Consider the following 27,216-nt stretch of genomic DNA (forward strand, 5'->3'; position numbering starts at 1 on the left):
AGTTGATAAATAACATTCTTCTTTGAATGAACTTTATATTTAATTCTTCCTCCTAATTATCTCACTCAATAATCAAGCAACTGTTTGCTTCTTCATAACTATACAAAAGAATAACAATATTTACTGGAATGTAAAAACTTTTAATACCACATAGGTTTCTTGAAAGAAAAAAGGTAATATTCTACATATTTACTGTGAAAGCTATGATTACTACTACATCACTGTGTTCTGAAATAAACTGCAACAAATTAATGAGGAAATGTGCTGCACTATTATTCAGTGGTAACAGCAAGCACATACTGGTAAGAATTACTAGGTTGTTTTCATGTTTAACACAAGTGACAAGAACAGCTTTAAGAAGATCCAATAAATCTTTTCGTTCAATCTTTATTTTCGAAACTTTGACATGGATTTCAAACAAGTTACAGATACTTAGTATAAAGACTTTTCACAATTAAGAGAAATTATAAATGGATCAAACAGGGTGCCAGGTGGAAGAGACATTCTGCATCCCAGATATGAGCACAGAAATCAGAAATTATAACAATTCTGTTCCATGAAGAACAAAGTCACACTTTAAAAGCAACAGAACAAACACGGCTTCAGCAGACAGTAAATATAGTAATTTCATGTCCATCCCTGAAAATTAATCCCTGATGGTAGAGATGCAATTAAGTTTTGCAGTGAATAGCCCAGTATATTATTAATAAACACTTTTATATAACCTAGAGACACTGTATTGATTTTGTATACTATTACTTAGTAACAGCAACAGTACTACCTACTTATTACACAGCTAGTGGGATACAAAATTGGCATACATATTCATGAAAAGAACTTCACTGAAACAATAACCATGAACAATTATCCTTAGACACTCAGTTTAATTAACATTTACTGGGTTGCTGGTATTACAATGTACCAACTTCTTTATACTTTCATTATTAGACAGACAATGGCACTTCTTTGTGAACACAAAAATCAAAGTAAACCATTCCCCAAGAAGAAAGAAGTTTGTGCTTCATAACTATGCATTAATTATTTTAATGTCGGTGAGCATAAATCAATATATATGCATATATCAAACTTTTAACACCTGAAAACCAAATTACATTTAGAACATTGCAAATCTTCATCTCCTGAGTACTTGAACACAGGAGTGGGGGCAACTATGTTGGGCAAAAAAACAAGTGCTGTGGAATGTGTATTAGCATGCATTTACAGTAACAGTCATACTTCATGAGATGCCAGAAAGCATATATGGAGTAAACTGAGGAAGTGTACATTCTGAACTGAGATGCGATGATGCATACAAAACTGTGAGGAATATTGTTGAATGGGCCACCACAGGAGCCACATGGTGCAGCCTGTTAGTTTCCTAGTATTCAAAGCTCTGAGAAATTGAAGTTTGACAATGTTGTATAAGATTTTTGCTTTCAGTGAACGACACATGCCTCCTGGTAAAAGCAACTACTATGGGTTGTCCACTTTTTCTGTTGGAGATGTATGTCGAAGCCTCTTCATCCTGGCAGTTTGATCAACCTGCAGAGAGAAAATGAATGATAAGAATGCAACATAATTAACTTATGAACACCCTACATCTCTTTTTTCAGCTTAGATTTTACTGGATAATGGCCTTCATTCAACAACTTGTGAACACCATGTTATAATTTCTGAACATGTAACAACATAGTATGTCTATGTCCAATATGTAAGTTTGAATGACCCCCACAATGCCTTGGCCAACGCAACATGCGTAGATGTGATCAAAGCAAAATAATATGAATTACATGAGGCACTAAACAGCAAGTTGGCACATTTTAAAGTAAATCTACTTTTCAACCCCCACCCCACTTAAGATCATAAGTCAAGTCTACATGGAGCAGTTACCAACAAAACATTATCCCCTCTTGTTAGTCTTGTCACCAAAGTAATCACTTCAGTTTCTGTCTTGATGTGATGGAAAGAATACATGAAACAACAACACAGCAAGGCAGAAACTCAAGTGATTACTTTGGAGATGGCACCAACACAGTGGAATATTCTTTTGTTCTAATTGCTCCATGTACACTAACTTTTTTACATAAAGGAACTGCTGACAAACTGAAAAAAATCTGCTCCACAACAAAGAAACACTAGCATGGGTACACTAGCATGGGTAGTACTTTATAAACAAATTCACATTAGTGGAATGTAAATAATGAGTGGTACACAATAACTCACAGTAAGTGTCCAAACTACAATCAATGGCAATGTTATGTGGAAGGCATTACTATCAGACGGTGTTGCCATTAATAATATACTTTTGGTGTATAACAAAACAAAGACCCCTTCTTATTTGATATTAATTGTCCAGTGTCAAGAAAATCACGTTTCACTGGCCTTCAAACACACAATGGAATTTGTAGTTTTTGCCAGACTATATAATATGGTTTCATGTGCACATTATTTCCCATCAGGAAACAGATCTATGACTTCATTATTTTTACAGGTGACTAATGAAAATCATTGTAAATTTAAGCAGTGAGCCACAATAATACGGTACACGTCCTCTGAAGAACATTTTCAAAGTTAGGACTGAATACAATTGTTTCCAACAGAGAATCTCGGCTCTGGAGGACCCATTGGTTAAAGTGTTTTTTTTATATAATAGCCTCAGAGTAATTGTCAGCACAAACCTGCATCTATCAATGTTAACAGTGGTAACCAACACAAATGCACCTCTCCATCAATATTTATTTTGTACTTAATTTGCTCACATGAAATAGAACACTCACAGCTACACTGCACATTATATATGCTATGGTAGCACCAACTAAAATAGTGATGTATCTAAATGTTATGCATGTACACGTTTCATTACCATTAAAATTATATCAACAGATCTACTGTTTTACTTCATTGGTTAGAAGATGCAAAGAACTGCATTTCTTAATTCTGTGATGACAGTGGAATATTGCATTTATGGATTCTAAATGTTAGTAGGTTGTAATATTTAAGCATTTGTTAAGTCTATGAAAGCCAATAATACAATAATCTTCTGCCATCAGGTATATACAATGTGTGTCTCAAAAATAAGGGCCAATTGGCTGGAAAATGTCATATGTTGACAAAAATTGCACACTTTTGCATGGTCATAATCATTCTTAAAGCACTTCTCATGTCACAGAGACGAAACACTATTCTAATTTCACTGTCTGTCCCTCACAAGCAAGCTACATTCAGTTTCAGAATACTTTTTATTTTGATATTCTGGGCTATATGAAATTTGTCGAAGGAATATTACTCAGCTTCCAAAACGCAGTTGCAAAACTTTCTGGGCAGACTGTCGCACTGCTGTTCCAACTGGCTGTCATATGGAAGTGGTTGTTTCTTCTCCACCCATGTGAATTATTTCACTTTTATGATCCCACTACTTGCTAACAACTGCAAATTCCAATTTTTTGAGAGCATCTTGAGCATTTTAGATTTAATCTTTCAGTTTCTGGGTAATAAGAAGTATAAGACACACCAGTAAAAAGTCCATAACAAGTGAATTATGAAGCAACAGTTACCCAGCATTTTTTAAATCTTAAGTTCTTATGCCTACAAAATAGCCTCACCACATTCACTGCCTCTTACATTTGATGATGATCTTGTATTTTCACAGCCAATTCACATTGCTGCCATGCATAACTGAGGATATGTGGTTATTTATATCCAAGGATTTACACGTACTACTGTGAGCTGATCACTGCAGTCACTTTCACATCAATTCACCATTACTTTTGAGACATGCCTTGTATAAAACAATTCCATGCATGTTTCTACCTCTGAGTAACAGCAAAATTATATGAAGACCATTTTTCACTTAGAAGCAACAAACCTTTTTGCTCAGGGTGAGCAGCTTAATTTCTGCATACAAACCCCTTTTAAAATCTGACAAGATCACCATTTGCCTTCTAGGCAATGTTCCAGGTGAACAATAGTAAATAGTCAATGGTGCTTCAGCATCAATTCAAGCAGCTTCAATGCTGATGAACCATCAACCGATTTTTCAGGTTTTTATTTTAGACTGCACGATACTGCATTAGCATAATATGTAGCACTGTGCTTTCACTGAGTACTGACCTTCAGAGCAGGAAGCAGTGGAAGTTGTCACGTGTGAACAGACGCACTGCTTACATCATGTGCCTAACTACTGTGAATCATGGAATGAATTTTGTTATTCCATGTGTGACCAAGTGATATTCTTGCGCACTCCCTGCAGATACAGCTCACTGTAATCATAAACTGTATCATACCACCTGACGACGGAAGAATACAGCAACTACAACTTGTTTGCATTTGGCTCATTTCGCATTTTATTGCCCACAAATAAATGCTGCATAATGTGGCACATTTGGAGTTACTGCACAGTAGACATCCTATGATGATTTACATATAAAGGTAATTTGGTGGTATGTACTTTACAAGCATACAAGACTCAGCCCAGCAATAGTATTTCATAAGATAACCTTGTCAATCAAGCTCATTCTTACAAATTGGCAAGTACCTAGCAGCCTAACATTCACTATCAACAGGTCAAAGTATTCCTAGCAGCTTAGACTATTATGAAACTGGTACAAAACAGAATATTACAGAAAAATTTTACACCTTCTTGTATCAGCAAGATTAAATTATATTATCAAGATATTTGATACATGAATGAACAAACCTGTATACTATTGCATAATTTCAGTTTCCAACAAAAAGTTATCCGCATAACAATTTTTTCCTAATTATGTTGCTTTATTACTAGTAGATTATTTTTGTAATTTATTTTAACAAGGAGTACTGTTAATTTACACTTGTCTTTATTTTTATTTATTATGTACTGAAGAATCAAGACAGAATACAGAAATGAACACTTTGACGAAGGTACGGAAAGTGCTACTACTAAGTCCATAGTTTAGGCACATTGTGTTAACTCTAACCTGAAGTGTGGTTTGAACATAAGATGTTTTATTCCACTTAATTCTAATGAAAGTTATGAATGATGTTCTTTCTCGGCACAACAGCCACAAAAAACTTACAATTTAACTATGGAGTTTTACCATGATGCAACATGACATATACTTTTTGGATAAGTACTCATTTTTATCAGCCCAGCTTCAACATAAGCTAATGTTCTAACTTAATTATCAGTGGCTCACAAATGCAGACTGCTCTGTATGGGATCTGGATACCGTCATTTGAAACAGACACTGTTCTGCCTAATTATTTACAATTTCTCGTTATTTCAATATTAATGTGCAGAGCTATTATATTTGGTACTGAGAATTCTTCACCTTCAATGTAATCCAGCCATGAAAGAGGTAACTTACAAAATCCTTGTTTGACTGATTCGTGAGTAATGCTATTCCATAAAGGACTTAACCGATGGATCAAAAGAAAAAAACTTTTGTGATAGGTTTAACTAGCAAATTTGCATTGGCAGAGTATACAAAAAGAAGTGTCGCAGAGAGGTTAACCTGTGAAATTATGAGAATCCACATTTTATGAAGAGTCTAGCATAATCTTACTTTCTAACATACGTAATGGGAAGTGATCATGATTGTAAATCATGGGATGATTTCATACCGTGTTGATGATAATCCTTCGCCTGCATTGTTCACAAAGGAACAAGGAAGGTGTGGGAAGATAATGATACCCAAAGTACCAGCTGCTACAAATCGAAATGTGAGGAGCATAGTTGATGGCAACCATCATCAGTTTCAACGAATTCTGACAAAGGTGGGGGAACAAAAATTCTTGATCAGGATAGTTATCAATGGCTACCACAAAATAAAAAGTGTTAAGTGCAGATAATGACTGAAGTGTGCTGCACATTCAAGTAATCTGAAGATGGGATTGACAATCACGTCAAACATACGGTAAAGAGTGTTCTTGTCAAGAGCAATTTTAACAGGTGGATACCACACTGCTAACTACACAAAGCATTTGGAGTTATGAAAATGTGTTCTTGACAGGCCTTATTTCATGAAGTCAATGTGTGATACTTCATAACTGGTTTGGAAATAAGGGTGAACCAACTTAATATAAGGCAACAAAAACAGTCTTCCACTAAGTATTAAAAGGATAAAACGAAAGTTGGCACTCCAAGTCATGGGCATAGATATCTGTTCCTAGAGATGTTTGTGCCAATAACATTTTCAAACTAAATTACTCTGGTGGAGCAGGGGAAAGAAAATTATGGTGGGAAGAAATCTAAAATTTAACTTTTGTTGCTAAATTTGCTATAGACAGCAGCCGCTTGAATCATGATGGGAAACTGGAGAACATTCTAGAATTCACCTACATTACAGAAACCACAGATGTTTGCAAGGGAGCTACATTTTGAATGTGCAACTGTACTGGACAAATGCCCCCAACACTCAGCATTTACAGAGGGTATTTTTAAATTCATAACATTAGCCTGCATTATAATGAGTCAAAAACACTAAAATAATGTTTTTACTGTCAATAACTACAACATCCAACACTTCTGAAAAACCTAGTACAATGGGAAGATTTTCACTTCAATGGTTGTCACTGAAACTGACAGCTAATGCACTTTAAAGATTATCATTTATGGCTGTTCAATTGAAAGTTTCTACATTCTGTACTCCATTTTTGTGAAAGGCATGCTTCACGCAACTGACTTCTAAATGGACTACTAAGGATGTGTGCACAATACATACTTGCAGAATACCAATGATCAACTGAATGTGACAAGCATACAGTCTTAAAATCCTGAGTATGTAGAAGACTACACATGTACTATGGCATGATCTACTAACATTGGAAACAAATGAATACTCTCAACACTAACATATATAGTTCATTTCTTGCTCTTAATCTTCATCTTATATTCTGATATGTTTTTGAGACACACTGCAAAGCCTGCATGACAACTGAAGTGCTGTTCAACGTGGAAGATCAAATACCAAAGGAACAAATATTTTTACAACAGATGGACAAACAGGATATAAGCAAGCCTTTTAATCAAAATTGTTTCAACAGTTAAAAAATTAACTCTATTGAAGGAAAACACTTTTGGAAGTTTTTCAAACACTTAGGAAGAAAACAGGATGAAGTATAAAGGTAACAGGTGCTATGTACTGGCTTCCACATATTGTTTGGTGTGTACGTGTGCATGTACACGTATATATCTTCTCAACCAAGTAAGTGCTAACGCTTTGAAATATCTGCGAAACATTTCTTATTCATTCACAACTAAGCAGTGGTGGGATTTGTCAAGAACATCCACTATTAATTTTACCTTAGTCAATGAACTTATTGCTAGTTTCTTAATGCTGTTAATAGCTCCTGGATTTGTGAATACAGTCTCTAAATCTTATTTTCACCACTCAGTACTGAGCAAAGCAATAACATTCCATTAACATTCTGCCAAGTACGAACAAGCACCACCTGATAATGACACTTCCTACCATTCCGTAACATCCAATGGGATTGTCCTTTGCACTAAAAATATGGATGCCAAACTGTACAGCTGACAGCACTCTGAAGAATTTTAATAAGCTTTACCTTCTCAAAAACTTTTGCCTTCACTGGTCGAGCCATCTTATAAAAAACAGCCCTCCTAAGAATATTCTATGTACACAAATGAAAAGTGCTGAAGTAACAGAAGCAATTGTGTTCATATACCACGGATTTTTTTCTGTAAGAAATTAAGTTTAAAATCTGATTCTAAATAAGAAGCAAAATGAGAAATTATAAAATTTTTGTAATTCTTCCAACACCTTGCAAATTTTTCACACAAATCCCATATAATAAAGACTGGAGAAACACTACAGGCTAAAACTGAACAGTGCCTCGTACAAAGCATCAAATATTTGTAATTCATATGCAGCAATGTTTCACACTCATTTGTTCAATCCACTTGTCATGACCACCTAACAATGATGTTTAACTCAATGGTCTTTGCACCCAACGTTGCCCTCCGAGTATCTCCCTTGTTCCCATCTACTAATAGTAATTAACAATGCAGTTTTCCTTGCTGCATCAGATGTGAGACAGTGATATGATACATATATTACATTTGTCATTTTAACACCTTGAGTAGTCAAGACAACAGCTCAGTGTACAGTGGAGTGATTTAGCTGTGCATAGGTGCCAAAACAAGATACAAAACTTCCTAGCAGATTAAAAGTGTGCGCCCGACTGAGACACTTGTCAGCAAAATTTCATATCAGCACACACTCCACTGCACAGTGAAAATTTCATTCTGGAAATATTCCCCTTGCTGTGGCTTAAGCCATGTCTCTCCAATATCCTTTCTTCCAGGAGTGATAGCCAACGTGTTTCGTTGAAGTGTGAAGTTAGAAAATGTACTGGCAGAAGTAAAGCTATGGAGATGGGTTTGAGTTGTGTCTGGGTAATACAGCTGGTCAAACCCTTGCTCATGAAAAGGCAAAGTACGAATGTCAGTCCAGCACACAGATTTAATCTACTAAGAAGTTAATACCAGAGCCCACTTCACTGCAGAGTGGAAGTTTCATTCTAGAGATAACTAAGATTCTGCTTCAGAGTGGATTCGAGCACACAAAGATTTTAGAAAGAAATATGACTAGAAAGAATGAGCTTAAAAACAAAAATGAAAGCAGCAAAGTACTAATTAAGAAAGAAAATCAGCTGTCAGCGAAAATGATGGAAACTATTGAAGATTCGCAGTCTAAAGTGTGAAATGCCTAAGGCAACAAACATTAACTTTTTCCTCTATATCATATGCATTACAACAATTCTCCAAGTTTGCTATTAAACTTCTGATACTATAAGGTTGTTCCATTCAAAGTAAGCCAAGACTATGGAATAATTTACATTCAATACTGGTTCACAAATCATTCCAGTACTAAAGAGCATGACCTGAAATCTTTATGCGCATAACTTTTCAAAATATGGCAGGCAGAAAAACTAAGCTCCATCTGACTACAAAATTTACTTAAAGTAATAAACAGAAACACCATACTGTACCAAGTGGGTTTTTACTGACATATCTGATACATCTTTTTGAATTTCAAATCTCACATTTAATTAGAGAGAGAGAGAGAGAGAGAGAGAGAGAGAGAGAGAGAGAGAGAGAGAGAGAGAGAGATGGGGGTCAAACAAATTCAAAATATTTTTCATCATACTGTACACAAGAAGCTGCTTGTCTGGGAAATAAATATGTGCAAAATCTAAAAATAGTGCAATAAGGTGATAGGAGGTGTTCAGCAGGCAATTTGAACCCTTTATTCTTTTTAATAGCATGACATTTTTCTGCTTGCTCGGGATAGTGATGAGGCAATTATGTCTGCAGTAGCTCTGAATATCACCTGAGACACACAGCCACAATGTATTTTATGTGAAACATTAGACTTCCTCGGCCTGCCTTCATACAAAATTTCAGATCACACATTGCATCATGGATAGGAGCAACTGATAACTCTCCTTGGCTGTTGAACAGCATCTGATGGAGACTAATCCAAAAGCCATAATCTACATTGTATGAACAATCTAATACCAATACACTGCAGCATCAAGAAGTCTTGAATCTTTATTGTATTAAAGACTAACTTGTTATACATTTATCACCAAATGTATTTCATAAGCAAGTGTGAGGGAAGTTATTAACTGAAGAAACCATAGGAACAATGCAGTCCTAATACAGAAAGGGCTTGATGTGAAGCAGAAGACATGCAATTACACACCAGACAGTACACTCTGCAAAATAGTGCTGCTGTAAAAAGGCAAGTATTACACTCACTTCCTGCCAAATAAAATCCATCCCAACTTATCACATGAAAATGCAGTAAGCAGCATAAACCAGATAGCTAATTACATGAATAAACACAATTACAGTACACGTAGTTAAAGGGAATCTGCATACGCCTTGCAATAGAAAAGTTATAAAAATATGTTCTAAAGACTGAACATACTACAGGAACTAGTTTTAGCTTACATGAAAGTAGAAAATTTGCATCTGGAATCAGATGAGAGTGAAAATGTGAAAGGATAAACAAGAATGGGGGTGGAGGAGGGAAGGCAAGACTAAAGACAGTAATGTAAAAGGCTAAATGCATTCATGAAGCCCTACCTGACGGTCCACAAGTCTATAATTAAAAAGGAAATTTTAACAAAATTGTATAAAACTTATTTACATCCATTTTCCTTTTATTACTTGGACAATTCTATAGGTGTGCTTTTCATTCTAGTGACTTGTCTCATGCAATTCCCACAATAGATTATCCTGTGCAAGTCTCTTCATCTCCCTTCAATTTCTGCAACCTACATCCATTTGAACATGGTTCCCATATTATTCCCTTCAACCCCTGCACTTCCCTCCATCACCAAATTTACAATTCCTCCCTGCTGCCTCAGCACGAGCCCTCCCATTTGATCTGCCATCTGGTCAAGTTGCAATTAAAAAATCACCCCCCTCCCCCATTAGATTCAGTACGTATGCGTACATTCATCATTCTTCTGCAGCAGATTTCCTAAGCTTTTATTCTCCTCATCTGAACTGTTTATTCTCCAACTTTCATTTCCATACAAGAATAAGCTCCAAACATATACTCCCAGAAAATACTTCACAACAAATTAATATTCAATGCTAAATTTCTCTTCCTCAGAAATGGTTTTTGTGCTGCAGCCAGTCTGCATTTTACATCCTCTCTACTTGAGCCATTATAAGTAATTTTGTTGTCCAAACAACAGAACTAATTTTGGTATGCTTTTCTAATCTAATTCCCTCACCGTCACCTAATTTAATCCTAGTTTACCTGTTTATGTTTACCACACAGTGCCAGCCCCCCCCCTCCCTCAATTCCATTTGACTGCTCTTCAAACCACTTTGCCTTCTCACAGAATTATGACGACAAACCTCAAAGCTTTATTGCTTCTCCTTGAACTTTAAACACCTATTTTTTTTCACTGCTTGCTCAGGACACAGAGTGAAAAACAACATTACAACACAGTTCACAAGACAAGGAAAATGGCCTACTTTCAATCTTTGTCTGTACAAGCTGAAATAAGTTTACTATACAATTTGACAGATTAACTGCAACCAAGCAAAAAATGAATGGAACTAGTTGTGTGTTCCTTACTCTTGTTTGCAATAAATGTTGGACAAAATGCAAGGACGAGTTTGTGGAAAATTGAGAACATGATTCATGAAACAGTAACATTACACAATGTATGTCAGGGGGAAAAAAATGAAAGTGCAATACAACTGAGGAATGTTGAAAATATCTATGCTTCCTTAACTTTACATGAAAGGCAGCATTAGACCCATACATTTTAATAAAAGATAATCTGAAGAAACTTTCACAAAATACAGTATCACATTTATGAGATGTTTCACAAGTCAGAGCTAGGCTCCAGCTATCAGAAAAGTTTATTCTGAGATCTGATACAAATGTAGGGCTTTTACAACTCAATGTAGACAACGAAAATGAATGTATTCGATACATCTAAAGCACTCAGTCATTACGAAAATATATACATTTATCATCACTCGTGAACAGTGCATTGAATAGAAAAGGTTAACATGCATGTCAAGAATATTTTAGAGGTGTATAAAATTCCACATCTATTACCATTTCCCTTTACACACACACACACACACACACACACACACAAGAAACACAATTACCAGCATTTGTCACAAATTCTTACCTTTTAAATTCATCACTTATTAACTGCTATGAAGATTTCTCTTCTACCCCACCCCTAAGTCGTGATTACGCTGTTTTACATAGACTTATGGAATTCACAGAATTCGTTATAGCATTCAGTAAGGGCAATCATTCTTACTGTACACTAGCTGTATTTTAATTACCGAGATATCGTGAATATTCTGAGAAAAGTATTCTTTAACGTAATGGGATGAGTCTTCTTAAAGAGGACAAAACAAAAACGTTATCTTCGGTCGATTTCGTCAAAACTCTTACCTGTAAAGCTTCAAAAATTTCTCATACATCTTTCCATTCCATGATATATCTACAATAATATGAATTCATAATTACAAAAAATATGAACAAATGAACATATTAAATGTCATTAAAAGTAACATCTGAAAACATCTTAGCAAATTTAAATCCACAAACACAAAGTATTCTGCTCCAGATCTTTCACGAAAGACAACAAACTTAGTCCATAATACAATGGAGATAATTTAGGCCTACCTGAATCGGCTAGACATTTCGCCATGCTGAACGCTGAAAGAAAATACTGTTACTTTGTAGGCAATTTTTCAACATATAACAACACGTGTAAGTAAACATGCGAACACAAAAATGATAATACTGTAACAATGCAAAAAAAGGTATTACAGGAATTCCAGTCAAGGTCACACGACAAGTTTAACTAAAATTAATTTTAATGGTATCTCACCACGAGAGCAAAAATGAATAATTGCCCACCTGATTTTTTTTTTTTTTTTGTTAGTTTATCTTCTGTCTCGTGAATCTCCACGAGAGCGTCTCGGTGATGCACTTCGGGATCTGGATCGGCTGTACGAACGACGTCGTGGTGTTCGTGATCTTGAACGACCACGACGATCACCACCGGCACTTCTTCGGCTTCTCCCTGTTGACATCTCCACCCTTACGCGGGAGCCACACATTCTAATACCGTCGAGACCCCGAACAGCATCTTCAGCGTCTCTCGGGTCTTCAAACTGCACAAAGGCAAACCCAGGTGGGTTTCTTGCTAGCCAAACATCTCTAAGACGCCCATACTTACTGAAAGCGGATTCAATTTCATATTTGGAAGCGCTACTTCCCAGATTTCCCACAAACACTTTGCATGACAAATCCCAATCTCTGTAGCGAGACATATTGCCGATTGTTTTCCCTGGTGTATTATAAATTCGGTGGATTTACTCTTTAAATTTACCACCACTTACTCGGGAGACTAAAATTTCAAAAATACCCCTTTACAATCACTCACGAGACGCCATTTACCCAACACCTTTCGACACAGATAGAATTCGCTTCACACAAACAACCTCTGCCAAAGATATTACTTGTGAGAACAAAGACCTAAACGGACACTTGAAAATGTAAAACTTACCTAACGTTTCCAGTTAATAGCCATCGCACATTATACATTTAAACTTTCAGAATGTGCTTTATTCTTGATTATTTCCATTTAAGATTAAAAAGGTCGTACGAGAGAGATTTGTGCTATTCCGGTAAATTGATTGATTTAGGCGGGAATTTTAAAATCATAATTCGTCATGGAGGCCGCAGAAATAGTAACTGGAAATATCTAGAAAATAATAATGTCAGTAACGGGATTCATACTGCACCAACTCAAAAGAGCCCTATATTAAATTCTAGAATGCAGTAAAACGGCGGCATACGGGGGCTCTTATTATTTGGAATCACAGATATTCTACGAAAACTTCGTAAAGTCATCAAGAGTTGTGGTGACTACTTGTCAATTGAAAACAATCTGCAATGAACCTTGAATCATAGGTTGTGAAAATAAGTTTTAATACTATCAGTAATAATAACAATAGGGTAAAGAATGTGTACGTCATTCTTCTATGTAGTAACGGGATCACAGATTTGACTGAAATTTTTAATGAACATTTCCTGTCAGTAACCCAACAAATTGGCTGTAGGCCCTCTGTTGAGGAAGCTATGACTTTATGTCAGGATGCATACTCCAACATAATACCAGAAATGTTCATTAATCCTTTCACTGTAGAGGAAATTCAAACAGTCATCTGGTCTTTAAAGTGTAAGAACTCTGCAGGGGTAGATAATGTATCCAATAATTTATTGAAATTTTAATGTATATGGATTAGTGATATTCTGTGCCATATTTTTGATGCTTCATTTCAACAAGGCATTTTTCCTGAAAGACTCAAGTATGCCATTGTGAAGCTCCTACACAAGAAGGGTGATAGAGCTGAGCTCACTAACTACCGCCCTGTTTCACTGGTAACAGCCTTCTCTAAAATTCTAAAAAAAATTAATGCACAATAAAATTACTGAACACCTCATAATGAACACTTATCAACAAGAGCCAGTTTGGCTTTCAAAGGGGCTGTTCAACTGAGGATGCAGTGTATGCACTTACAAATGAAATACTTGAATGTCTAAATCAAACAATGGTAGGAATTGGTGTTTTCCGTGACTTATCAAAGGCATTTGATTGTGTAGATTACCACATTCTCATGCAGAAAGCCAAACTACTTGGAATAAGGGGTGTCACAGGTAACTGGCTGCAATCTTATCTTCAGGAAAGAAAACAGAAAGTAATTTTAAACAGCTCAGATGAGTCAAGGGATATCTCCGCTCAGTCTGAATGGACTTCTATTAGTTGTGCTGTGCCTCAAGGCTCAATTCTGGGGCCACTGTTGTTTTGATGTTTATAAATGATTTACCATTGTGTGCAAGCCTGCTTTGCAAATTTACTCTTCTTGCTGATGATACCACCGTCTTCATGAGTGGAAAATCAGATGTTAATTTCGAGTCAGTTAACAACATATTCTCTGAAGTGACTAACTGGTTCAGTGTTAATGGTCTCTCTCTAAACTCAAGTAAGACAAATTTTATCCAGTTCCATACAAAAACAAAAAAAGTGAGAGAAATAAATGTAGCACGTGGAAATCAACTAATAGAAAGAATGGATGTGTCTAAATTTCTTGGAGCACATATTGATAGCAAAATGAACTGGCCTTTCCATATACAACAGACCCTAAAAAAAATGAGCTCGGCTATGTATGCTATCAGAATGATGTCTTCCATTGGAGATTTAACCACTATGAAGTTCGCATACTATGGGTATTTTCTCTCCATTATGTGTTACGGAATTATCTTCTGGGGAAATTTAGCTTTAGCAAAGAAATTTTTGTGGCCTAGAAAAGGGCTATTAGAATTATGTGCAGAGTACCCCTAGGACATCATGCCGTAACCTTTTCAAAAAGCTGCAAATAATGACCACTGTATCCCAGTACACACACTCCTGGAAATTGAAATAAGAACACCGTGAATTCATTGTCCCAGGAAGGGGAAACTTTATTGACACATTCCTGGGGTCAGATACATCACATGATCACACTGACAGAACCACAGGCACATAGACACAGGCAACAGAGCATGCACAATGTCGGCACTAGTACAGTGTATATCCACCTTTCGCAGCAATGCAGGCTGCTATTCTCCCATGGAGACGATCGTAGAGATGCTGGATGTAGTCCTGTGGAACGGCTTGCCATGCCATTTCCACCTGGCGCCTCAGTTGGACCAGCGTTCGTGCTGGACGTGCAGACTGCGTGAGACGACGCTTCATCCAGTCCCAAACATGCTCAATGGGGGACAGATCCGGAGCTCTTGCTGGCCAGGGTAGTTGACTTACACCTTCTAGAGCATGTTGGGTGGCACGGGATACATGCGGACGTGCATTGTCCTGTTGGAACAGCAAGTTCCCTTGCCGGTCGAGGAATGGTAGAACGATGGGTTCGATGACGGTTTGGATGTACCGTGCACTATTCAGTGTCCCCTCGACGATCACCAGTGGTGTACGGCCAGTGTAGGAGATCGCTCCCCACACCATGATGCCGGGTGTTGGCCCTGTGTGCCTCGGTCGTATGCAGTCCTGATTGTGGCGCTCACCTGCACGGCGCCAAACACGCATACGACCATCATTGGCACCAAGGCAGAAGCGACTCTCATCGTTGAAGACGACACGTCTCCATTCATCCCTCCATTCACGCCTGTCGCGACACCACTGGAGGCGGGCTGCACGATGTTGGGGCGTGAGCGGAAGACGGCCTAACGGTGTGCGGGACCGTAGCCCAGCTTCATGGAGACGGTTGCGAATGGTCCTCGCCGATACCCCAGTAGCAACAGTGTCCCTAATTTGCTGGGAAGTGGCGGTGCGGTCCCCTACGGCACTGCGTAGGATCCTACGGTCTTGGCGTGCATCCGTGCGTCACTGCGGTCTGGTCCCAGGTCGACGGGCATGTGCACCTTCCGCCGACCAATGGCGACGACATCGATGTACTGTGGAGACCTCACGCCCCACGTGTTGAGCAATTCGGCGGTACGTCCACCCGGCCTCCCGCCCTCGCTCAAAGTCCGTCAACTGCACATACGGTTCACGTCCACGCTGTCGCGGCATGCTACCAGTGTTAAAGACTGCGATGGAGCTCCGTATGCCACGGCAAACTGGCTGACACTGACGGCGGCGGTGCACAAATGCTGCGCAGCTAGCGCCATTCGACGGCCATCACCGCGGTTCCTGGTGTGTCCGCTGTGCCGTGCGTGTGATCATTGCTTGTACAGCCCTCTCGCAGTGTCCGGAGCAAGTATGGTGGGTCTGACACACCGGTGTCAATGTGTTCTTTTTTCCATTTACAGGAGTGTATATTCGCTGATGTGTTTTGTAATTAAGAACCCTGCACAATTTCCATCAAATAAGAACTATCACAAATATAATACAAGAGGGAAAGAAAATCCTCATTGTGAACTTAAGAACCTGATAGTTGTTCGGAGAGGTGTCAAATGGTCAGGAACAAAAATTTTTAACCATCTCCCTGACCAGATAAAATGATTAAGAGAAAATGAATCTCTTTTTAAAGCAAAACTAAAGGAATATTTGTTAAATATGTGTTTATACATTAGAAGAGTTTTATGATGCAAAAAGGGAAATAGAATTTAGACAGAGTTATCCATCTTGTTAACAAAGAATTGTGCTTGCAATTTTTCTCCAAATTAAAACATGAAGTTTTGTATTAACACTCAAAGAAATCTGCTGTTATATGTACAATATCTGTTTTTCCTCTAAACTTTGTATTAACTATATGCAGTTATGTAGAACATTTTTTATATATTTAATGAAGACTGTTTTGTATCTTTTTGTATGTTTGTTGTTTTGTATGTTTGACTCGTTCCACATCTCATGTGACGTGCTCACAATACAAGATCTATGGAACATGAAATAAATAAATAAATAAACTCATGAGGGCCATTCTACTGAAACTGCTATTAAGCTATTAAGTTGTTCAGTAAATGACTAGTTTAGTTCTAATTTAAGAAACTGAATGCAGGAAGTTATTCTAGGCTATTTGAATAGTACTAAGAGGAAAACCACATCAACTGCATGGGGAGAAATTACACTTGGAATTCCACAGGGTTTGATTATTAGTCCCCATACTATTCTTGCTTTACATTAGATATTTGTCATTTGACTTAGGACGCAATATTAGCACCGATTCCGGATAATACAAGCAATGTTGTGAAGCTGAACAAAGAAGCATCAATGAAGAAAATGATTTTTTTAAGCTACTGAATGGTTTTTCATAAATGGGCTAGCTTTAAACTTTGAAGAAACACAATTCGCCCTATACTGCACAGTCAAAAATATCGCACCTCCTACTAACCCAGTATATCAACAGAAATAACAAACAAGATAGAAAATTGTTAAGTTCTTATGTGTGCATACTGATGACAACTTAAAATGGAAACACAAATAGTAAATATGCTAAATCACTTAGGTTTACCTACGTTTTCCATACGAATAGGGGATATGAAGTCTTTAAGCTAACATATTTTGGATATTTTCACTCAGTGGTGTATTTTAAAAGAATATTCAAAAGTAACTCCTCAATTAAGCAAAAGTATTCTATGCATACAAGGAAATAATAAGAATTGTTCAAAATGTTCAAATGTGTGTGAAATCTTATGGGACTTAACTGCTAAGGTCATCAGGCGCTAAGCTTACACACTACTTAACCTAAATTATCCTAACGACAAACACACACACCCAAGCCCGAGGGAGGACTCGAACCTCCACCGGCACCAGCCACACAGTCCGTAACTGCAGCACCTTAGACCACTCGGCTAATCCCATGCGGCAATTAGAATTATGTGAGTAGTTTACGCATATGTATCTTTCAGGCATCTCTTTCATTAGCTGGAAAAATTAACCGCTGCCTCACAGTGCATCTACTCACTTATGAAATTTGTTACTATATCAATAATCCAACTAAGTTTGAGAGTAACAGAGATATTCATAAGTACAATGCTAGAAGGAAAAATGATCTGCATTACTCTTTAATGAATCTGACTTTGGTAGAGTAAAGGGTGAAATATGCAGCTATAAAACTTTTTGACTGTCTATCCATGGAAATAAAATGCCTGATAGGTAGCAGAAATGTTTTCAAATGTGGCTTAAAGAAGTTTCTCCTTGACAATTCACTCTACACCATAGAGGAATTCTTGAGAGGGACAGTTAGTCATTTTTAAAGTAAAAACCTTTTGAATGGCTAGCAGGTACCCATAAAAATAATATTTTTAAAAACATTTTTTTAGTTGTGAATAAGGGTTCTACATTTGTTCTGTTGACATAGTGCACATCATAACACACCTTTAGTGCATCAAAAAGAGCTATGCCTGACTAAATCTTGACAACATGAATGAAAGGCTGTTCAAATGGTTCAAATGGCTCTGAGCACTATGGGACTTAATTTCTGAGGTCATCAGTCCCCTAGAACTTAGAACTGCTTAAACCTAACTGACCTAAGGACATAGCACACATCTATGCCCGAGGCAGGATTCGAACCTGCGACCGTAGCAGTCGCGCGGATCCAGACTGTAGCGCCTAGAATCGCTCAGCCACTCCAGCCAGCTTGAAAGGCTGTATATCAGTTACTAGCAAATAATGCTTTTCAATCACTTAAATTCCTTTTTTATCATTCTTACAATAAACAAGGACTGTAGTTAGTGCAGCCATAATTCACTGTTACATCTGGAATCAGGGTAAATCATATACAGAGAATAGATCACCAGCAAAAGATCACTTGGTATTTGATAGTCTATGAAGCCACATGACCATCAGACATTAATACTGAAATGGCTGGTTCTTGTATGCACGGAAAACTTCAGTTCACAAGAAAATATATGAAGAACAAGGAGCTGACTCACAAACTTCCAGAAGTTCAACATATATCACTTGATAAAAACGTGAGCAAGTTCAGAGCACTCCACCTGTCACAGGCCATGGTAGCAGAAGTACCCAGAGGAATTGTTTCTGAGACTGTCAACCACAGCAGAGCACTGCTGCTAGAATCAATGTGCCACAACAGTACAACAGGATGACACATGAAATTTGACAAGCCGAGTGGATTGCCACAGTGTTGGTTTCATAGCCCAGTGGCAGTAGCAGTGAGAAGATGATGGCATAGTATGGTTGGTTGATCCAGTAAAAATGGTAGAAAAGATAAAGAACAACTTGAAAGTGCTTAGAAAGGTTTGGTGAGTATCTTGGAAATAGGAGGCTACTTGAAGAAAGATCATGAAAGAGGGTATACGAAAAACAGTAAATGTTATCAGAAAATCTTTTAGAACAATGACATACACCTTAGAGAATCAGAATGAGGGAAACAAGGAGCCTAGAGACAAGGTTATGGAAGCAAAAATGGCAATACATAAAGGTTAGAAGGCAACCACCCAATGGGACAAGTGGTTCCATTTGTTGGCACAATAAATGAAGCCTCAAGCAGCAGCCAGAGCTCAAAGACATCTGCTGGAGCAGAGAAAAATAAGTATAACAACCATAAGGTGTTGAGCACCAGTCAAATCTAGAGACATCTACTAGTATTACACAAAATCCACACATAGTTGCAGAATTAGGGATGCTATCTAAGGAGCCAAACCCAAGATTGTAAACAAAAACCACTCCCTATCAGAGCTATCAAGTAGGGCAGAACAGAGACAGCAGCAGCAGTGAGTCAAGCACCAACGAGTATCCTGAGACATTTATTAGTGAAACTCGTAATTCACTCACAAATGCAGAAACGGGTGAAAAAAATCACTGAAAAAGTCAACATCAGTTATTACAGTCCATAATGTAAGTTATTTCAAACACCAAGAAGATAATAAAAGAATATCTACATCTACATCTACATCTATACTCTGCAAACTATTATCAGGTGCATGACAGAGGGTATGTCCCACTGGACCATTCATTAGGGTTGCTTCCTGTCCCATTCACATATGGAGCACAGGAAGAATGGTTGCCTGAATGCCTCTGTGCGTGCAGTAATTATTTTAATCTTATCCTCATGATCCATATATGAGTGATACATAGAAGGTTGTAGTATATTCCTATAGTAAGCATTTAAAGCCATTTCTTGAAACTTCGTTAGTAGACTTTCAGGGGATAGTTTATGTCTATCTTCTAGAGTCTTCCAGTTCCGTTCCTACAGTATCTGTGTGACACTCTCCCATGGATCAAAAAAACGTATGACCATTCATGCCATCCTTCTCTGTACGTGAAACTTCCTGGCAGATTAAAACTGTGTGCCAGACCGAGACTCGAACTCGGGACCTTTGCCTTTTGCAGGAGAGCTTCTGTAAAGTTTGGAAAGTAGATGACGAGGTACTAGCAGAAGTAAAGCTGTGAGGACGGGGCGTGAGTCGTGCTTGGGTAACTCAGTTGGTGGAGCACTTGCCTGCGAAAGGCAAAGGTCCCGAGCTCGAGTCTCGGTCTGGCACACAGTTTTAATCTGCCAGGAAGTTTCATATCAGCGCACACTCCTCTGCAGGGTGAAAATCTCACTCTGGAAACATCCTTTCTTTCAGGAGTGCTAGTTCTGCCCAGGTTCGCAGGAGAGCTTCTGTAAAGTTTGGAAAGTAGGAGATGAGGTACTGGCAGAAGTAAAGCTGTGAGAATGGGGCGTGAGTCGTGCTTGGGTAGCTCAGTTGCTAGAGCACTTGCGCGCGAAAGGCAAAGGTCCCGACTTCGAGTCTCGGTCTGGCACACAGTTTTAATCTGCCAGGAAGTTTCATATCAGCGCACACTCTGCTGCAGGGTGAAAATCTCATTCTGGAAACATCCGCCAGGCTGTGGCTAAGCCATGTCTCCGCAATATCCTTTCTTTCAGGAGTGCTAGTTCTGCAGGGTTTGCAGGAGAGCTTCTGTAAAGTTTGGAAAGTAGGAGATGAGGTACTGGCAGAAGTAAAGTTCTGAGGATGGGGCATGAGTCGTGCTTGGGTAGCTCAGTTGGTAGAGCACTTGCCCGTGAAAGGCAAAGGTCCCGAGTTCGAGTCTCAGTCTGGCACACAGTTTTAATCTGTCAGGAAGTTTCACATCAGCGACACTCTGCTGCAGGGTGAAAATCTCATTCTCTGTATGTGTTCAATATCCTTTGTTAGTCCTATTTGGTATGGATCCTACACACTTGAGCAATATTGTAGAACCAGTCACATGACTGCTCTGTAAGAAATCTCCTTTGTAGACTGCTTGCCCTTCCCCAGTGTTCTACAAATTAACTGAAGTCTACCACCTGCTTTACCCACAACTTAACGTACTTAACCAGTACATTTCATAGCCCTACAATGTGTTAGACCCAGGTATTTGTATGAATTGGCCGATTCTCATTGATTTTATAGTCATAGGATAGTACATTTTTTTTGTTTTGTGAAGTGCACAATTTTACATTTCTGAACATTTAGAAAAAATTTCAAATCTCTAGACACTTTGAAATCTTATCAAGATTTGATTGAATATTTATGCAGCTCGTGTAATACTTCTTGAATTTGTGTTTAATTTCATGCATTTCTAATAGAACTGATTATGTAGATTAGCATATCACTTGTTGGCAGAATATTTTTTAGATGAATTACTCTGAATTTGTTTACGCAATCATCTATGTCAATACTGCACTACTATTTGTGCAGTCCTCTATGTCATTACAGTACTATTATCTGTGTTGTTATCTGAATTTTAGTGTGTAATTATTTGACATGTGGATGTCCTTTTTCATGTATCTGCTTATTTATGTTAAACTGTTTGCCTCATGATCATCTACATGTGGCTATTACTGAAATAACATGACACATTCTACATCCTAGCAAAACATTCACGTCAAGGATCCAAGGAACTTGAAAATAAATAAATAAAATAAAATAAAATAAAAGCTCTTTTCAGATAGTACGTCATTATAGATAGCTGCATCACCTGTGAAAAGCCTGATTTTACTATTAATATTGTCTGCAAGGTCATTAGTATACAACAGGAACAGCAAGGGTCACAACACATCCTCAATCCAATCACAAATTTCACTTGACGCCCCATATTATTGTAGTTTTGACAATTTATTTATTTATTTATTTTCTGTCCATACAACAAAAAGTTGTCCGAAAACTTTGTCAGGAAAATTTAGATTACATTACACATATACAGTAAAATATTTACATTCTTTCACAACAACATATGGATCAGACACATGTCTGTACACATTATTTTTCAAAAGTGCAATACAAGTAGATTCCTCTATTGTGTAACACAATTTAGCTTATATTTATAATAGTACATTACACATAATGCAGTGTATAATTACATTCTTTCATACCACTGATAGATCGGAGGCATTGTCTATATACACTGTTTTCCAAGATGGCACTACAACTTAATGTCCTCTATAGAGTAACAATACTTCTCTATTAATAATTGCTTCAGTCTACTCTTTAGCATGTTTAGATTTACTTTCTTGAGTTCACAGGGTAGTGCATTGTAGAAAATTGCTCCCATTCTGTGTGGGCTGTGGTCCGTTGCCTTTTTATTGATCACAATTCTATGAAAATTTTCCCTTCCCCGTGTATCATAGTTGTGTACATTACTGTTTCTCATATTAAATTCAGGATTTTGTTTCACGAACATGACTGTCTGCAATATATACATGGAGTACACCGTAAGAATTTTATATTTTCTAAAGATGCCTCTACAAGGCTCTCTCTTCTTTACCTTGGCTACCATTCTTACTGCCTTTTTTTGTAATCTAAAAAGTCTATCTATATGAACTGCTGATGCCCCACCCCATATCTCAATACCATACTGAAGGTGCAGATGAATTAATCCAAAATATATTTGCCTTAAAGTATCATGATCCAAGAAGGCTGAGACCCGTTTCAGTAGGTACACATTTCTACTGATTTTCTTGCAGATATTATCTACATGGTCTTTCCATGATAAGTGTTCATCAACAATGATGCCCAAAAATTTATGTGAATTTGCATATGCAAGACCCAATGGGGATGTAAATACAGTATCAGTTATGGCAGCATTATAACTATGGATGAACTTCATTATTACCGTTTTGTCTTTATTTACAAGAAGCTTGTTTGCTGTAAGGTATGCGGACAGAGTATTGAAACTGATCTCGGTACTGTTAGCTGCAGACTGCATATCACTGCCACAGCTGATGAAGGCTATGTCACCGACATAGCTTACAACCATGCAATTTTGGGGTTCAAATAAGTTATTTACATATAAAAGGAATAGAAAAGGCCCTAGTATGCTTCCTTGAGGCACACCATATTGAAGTGTCCTGAAGTTTGATTTGGTTGTTGGGAGCTGCTCATTATTTTGATAAGTTAGCTTTACACACTGTTTCCTGTCTTTCAAATAGGAGGTAAGTAGTTTCAAGGCTAGTCCTCTCAACCCGTACTCTTCTAGCTTACACAGAAGAATGGTATGATTCATAGTATTGAAGGCTTTACTCATGTCAAGGAAAGTGCCTATTACCTTGTCACTTTTGTCTAGCTTATTTAATATTTCATTTATAAAAGATGCTACTGCTGTTGTAGTAGATCTCCCTTTTCTAAATCCATGTTGTAGGTTGTTTAACAGATTGTGTTTCGTGAAATATGATTCAACTTGATTTAGTATTACTCTCTCTAACAATTTGCCTAGTTCTGAGGTTAATGGTATTGGACTGTAGTTTTCAGTGTCAGTTTTTAATCCCTTTTTATGCACTGGTATAATTTCAGTAATTTTCAAAAGGTCAGGGAATACTCCATTTCTGAGGGAGGTATTTATCAAATGAGTCTGGGGTTTCACTAATTCATCCCTGCATCCCTTCAGCAGTTTAGGTGAAATATCATCCCAGCCACAAGACATTTTTGGTGGAAGTGCTGATATGATTGCTAGGACGGCCCTCTCAGTAATGCCCTGGATGTAAAAGGACTGGCTAGATTTTCCAAGGCTAAAATTTTGTGGCTTGACATGAACTTCATTTGTACCAACTGTACTGAACTTTTGTCTAAATTTCTCACACACTTCTTTTGGGTCATTTATTTCTTCACCATTTTCTTTTAATGTTATGTTGTTGTGTTCATAGGAATTCTGATTCCCATTTTCTTTATGCATTATTTTCCAGGCAGTTTTACTGATACAGCTAGAGTTCCTTATTTCAGAGGTATATTTCTGTGCTTTTAGGTTAGTCAAGGACTCTCAGTATGTTTGTCTGAGCAGTTTATATTTTGTTGAGAAATGTTGTAGTTTAGTATCTCTAAAAAGTATATAGCAATCTTTCATTTTCTCCCTCAGTTCAATAATTTCAGAAGGGAGATTCTCGGCGTTATGGTTTACAGCTTTATTTACTTTATTAACTAAAGGACAGGTTTCATTTGAAGTGTTACTGAACAACTTATAGAAATATTCCCATTTTTCATTCACTTCAGTTGTATTGTACACTGGTTCCCATTTTTCATTCCCTAGTGCCATCTTAAGTTTAGAGTAATTAAATTTTCTTTTATATATAACTGTATCACTTTCAGTTACATCAATGTTCCCTACATCAATTTCCAAAGTAAGGGCTTTGTGATCACAAATGTAGTTTTCTAAGGTGTTTACATTTACTTTCTCTTTTCCTACATTTGTGAGAACATGGTCAATACTTGTCTTTGTATTTGCAGTGACTTTTGTAGGTTCTGAGTTAATTTGTTTAAAGTTATAACTCTGTAATACATCCATATAGCGCAAATAGTTAACACTATTATTTAATGAGTCTATGTTGATGTCTCCAACAAGCAACAAGTGTTTTTTTATGCATTGCTGTCCCCTCTAGCAAGTCCTCCAGGAAATTTAGAAACTCTTCTGTGTTACTTCCAGGTGACCTATACAGTTCTGCTATAATAAGGCTGTTGTTTCCATACTTCAGGTTTACTGCTGCAACCTCAAATACCATTTCAGTACTCAGATCATCTATCCATTTAACTTTTTCACATTTTACATCATTTCTACTATAAATACCTACCCCACCACTTTTGTGTGTCTTTCTGCAGTACAAGTTTATAAGTTTGTAATTTTTTAACCTGTAACCATATGTTTCCTCTTCCTTGCATCCCAATTCACTCACTAGGAAGAGGTGTGGCTTAGTTTCATTTAGGTAAGCACTCAGCTGCTTTGTTTTATTAGTTACTGGTCATTCTGATATGCAAGGGTTAATTTATTATGCTTTCCTCTAAAAAAACATCATTGTCTACTTTGTGACTGAGAATTCTGCTTAAATCGCCTTTTTCTTTGATAATTCCCCATATTTTGTCACACAAGAATTTTTTGCCTTCAAAATTTAGGTGCATACCATGTCTGGTATGTAGGATTCTTTTCAATTTGCTTATATCTAATATTTTACATTTGCCAAAAAGAGCACACATTTGTTTCATGTTAATGTTTGTTTTTCGAATCAACTTATTTACACACGAATTGTACATGAGATCATACCTGTGAGGCAGCATTGTAATAATGGTGTTTCGTGATTTATTTGCTTCTAGGAAGTTTTCCAGGCTTGCTAGGCAATTTCGTTCTTCATTTCTTGCGATGTTATTGGCACCAGCTATACACACTACATATTCATTCTCTTCTTTATGATTTCCCTGCAGGTCAGCATCAGTAACAGATTTCGTACTTGCACCTGGTTTCACTGTTCCTATTGCTTGGATATCTTTGTAATTGCCCTGTAAACCACTCGCCAAATTTCTGCTGTGGCTGTCTGTTGATAAGAGAACGTTGTACCTTTCTTTCAACGGTTTGATGATCGTATTTTTTACCATTTTTTTGTTTGTTTCTCCAGTGCATAGTTTATGAAATTTGTTTTCGCCACATTTCACACTTTCACATTTATCACTATTGGTTTCTGGTAACAGCTGAGGCACAGGTATGTACATATGGTACTGAGTCAAATGCTTTTCGGAAATGATCCAGACCTTTAAGAATGTTATGTAAGAAAAGTGTGAGTTCGGTTTCACATAATTGAATGTACATAATTGAATGTACATAATTGAAATGTACATATGGTACATACGGTATTGAGTCAAATGCTTTTCGCAAATGATCCAGACCTTTAAGAATGTTATGTGAGAAAAGTGCGAGTTCGGTTTCACATAATTGAATGTACATAATTGAAATGTACATATGGTACTGAGTCAAATGCTTTTCGGAAATGAACCAGACCTTTAAGAATGTTATGTGAGAAAAGTGCGAGTTCGGTTTCACATAATTGATGTTTTCGAAATCCATGCTGGTTGGCATTTAGGAGGTTGTTCTGTTGAAGATACCTCATTATGTTTGAGCTCAGAATATGTTCTAAGAATCTACAAGAAATCAGTGTCAAGGATACTGGATGGTAGTTTTGTAGATCACTTCTATTACACTTCTTGTAGAGGTGCGTGACCTTTGCTTTTTCTTAGAACTGGGCACAGTTTTTTGTTCAAGGAGTTTATGATGGATTATAGTTAGAAGAGGGGCTAACTGAGCTGCAAATTCAGTATAGAATCTGACAGGGATTCCATCAGGTCCTGGAGCTTTGTTCAGTTTTAATGATCTCAGCAGTTTCTCAGCACCACTGACACTAAGACTTATTTTATTCATCTTTTCAGCGGTATGGGGATTAAATTGGGGCAATTATCCTGGGTTTTTCTTTGTAAAGGAACATTTGAAAATGGAGTTAAGCATTTCAGATTTTGATTTTCTACCCTCAATTTCAGTCCCTGTCTTATCCAGTAGGGACTGGACACTAACTTTGGTGCCACTAACAGCCTTTACAAATGACTAGAATTTCTTTGGGCTCCGTGAAAGATCACTTGACAATATCTGCTACAGTAGTCGTTGATGGCATCACACATTGCTCTCTTGATAACCAAACACGCTTTATTCAGCTTCTCTCTATCTATAGCCCTACACTTTGTTGTGCACCTATTATGTAGTAAGCTCTTTTTCTATAAAAATTTCTTTACAGTCACTGTGTACAATGGAGGTTCCCTCTCATTATGAACTGTTTTACTGGATACATCTCCATACAGTGCATCGTGTCTGTGTATTGAACCGGCAACCTAGAAATGATGGAGAGGCTTTGTCCCCGCCAATGCCCTCAGTGGTACACAATCCCACAACAGGCTACAGCAGTTTCAGATTCAG

At 37.4% G+C, this 27,216-nt stretch overlaps 1 protein-coding gene across 5 annotated transcripts; it reads right to left on the reverse strand.

The window, feature by feature from the left end:
• Nucleotides 1–352: 352 nt before the first annotated feature.
• On the reverse strand, nt 353–13,009 carry LOC124612331 (RNA-binding protein 1-like). Of its 5 annotated transcripts, none has more exons than XR_006979531.1 (3): nt 12,428–13,009; nt 12,186–12,222; nt 353–1,542 (listed from the first exon to the last, which is right to left on the reverse strand). XR_006979531.1 is itself a non-coding variant. In XM_047140472.1 (2 exons), the coding sequence occupies exon 1, from the start codon at nt 12,836–12,838 to the stop codon at nt 12,449–12,451; it is 390 nt and encodes a 129-aa protein (XP_046996428.1). In that variant the 5' UTR covers nt 12,839–13,009; the 3' UTR covers nt 353–1,546; nt 12,429–12,448. The 5 variants fall into 5 exon arrangements, 2 of the variants coding, with proteins under 2 accessions (XP_046996428.1, XP_046996427.1); XR_006979530.1 differs by lacking the exon at nt 12,186–12,222 and adding an exon at nt 4,111–4,259 and having other exon boundaries at nt 12,423–13,009; XR_006979529.1 differs by having other exon boundaries at nt 12,186–12,218; nt 12,423–13,009.
• Nucleotides 13,010–27,216: the final 14,207 nt, after the last annotated feature.

This window comes from Schistocerca americana, chromosome 4, assembly GCF_021461395.2.
Source record: "Schistocerca americana isolate TAMUIC-IGC-003095 chromosome 4, iqSchAmer2.1, whole genome shotgun sequence".
Taxonomy (NCBI): Eukaryota; Metazoa; Arthropoda; class Insecta; order Orthoptera; family Acrididae; genus Schistocerca; species Schistocerca americana.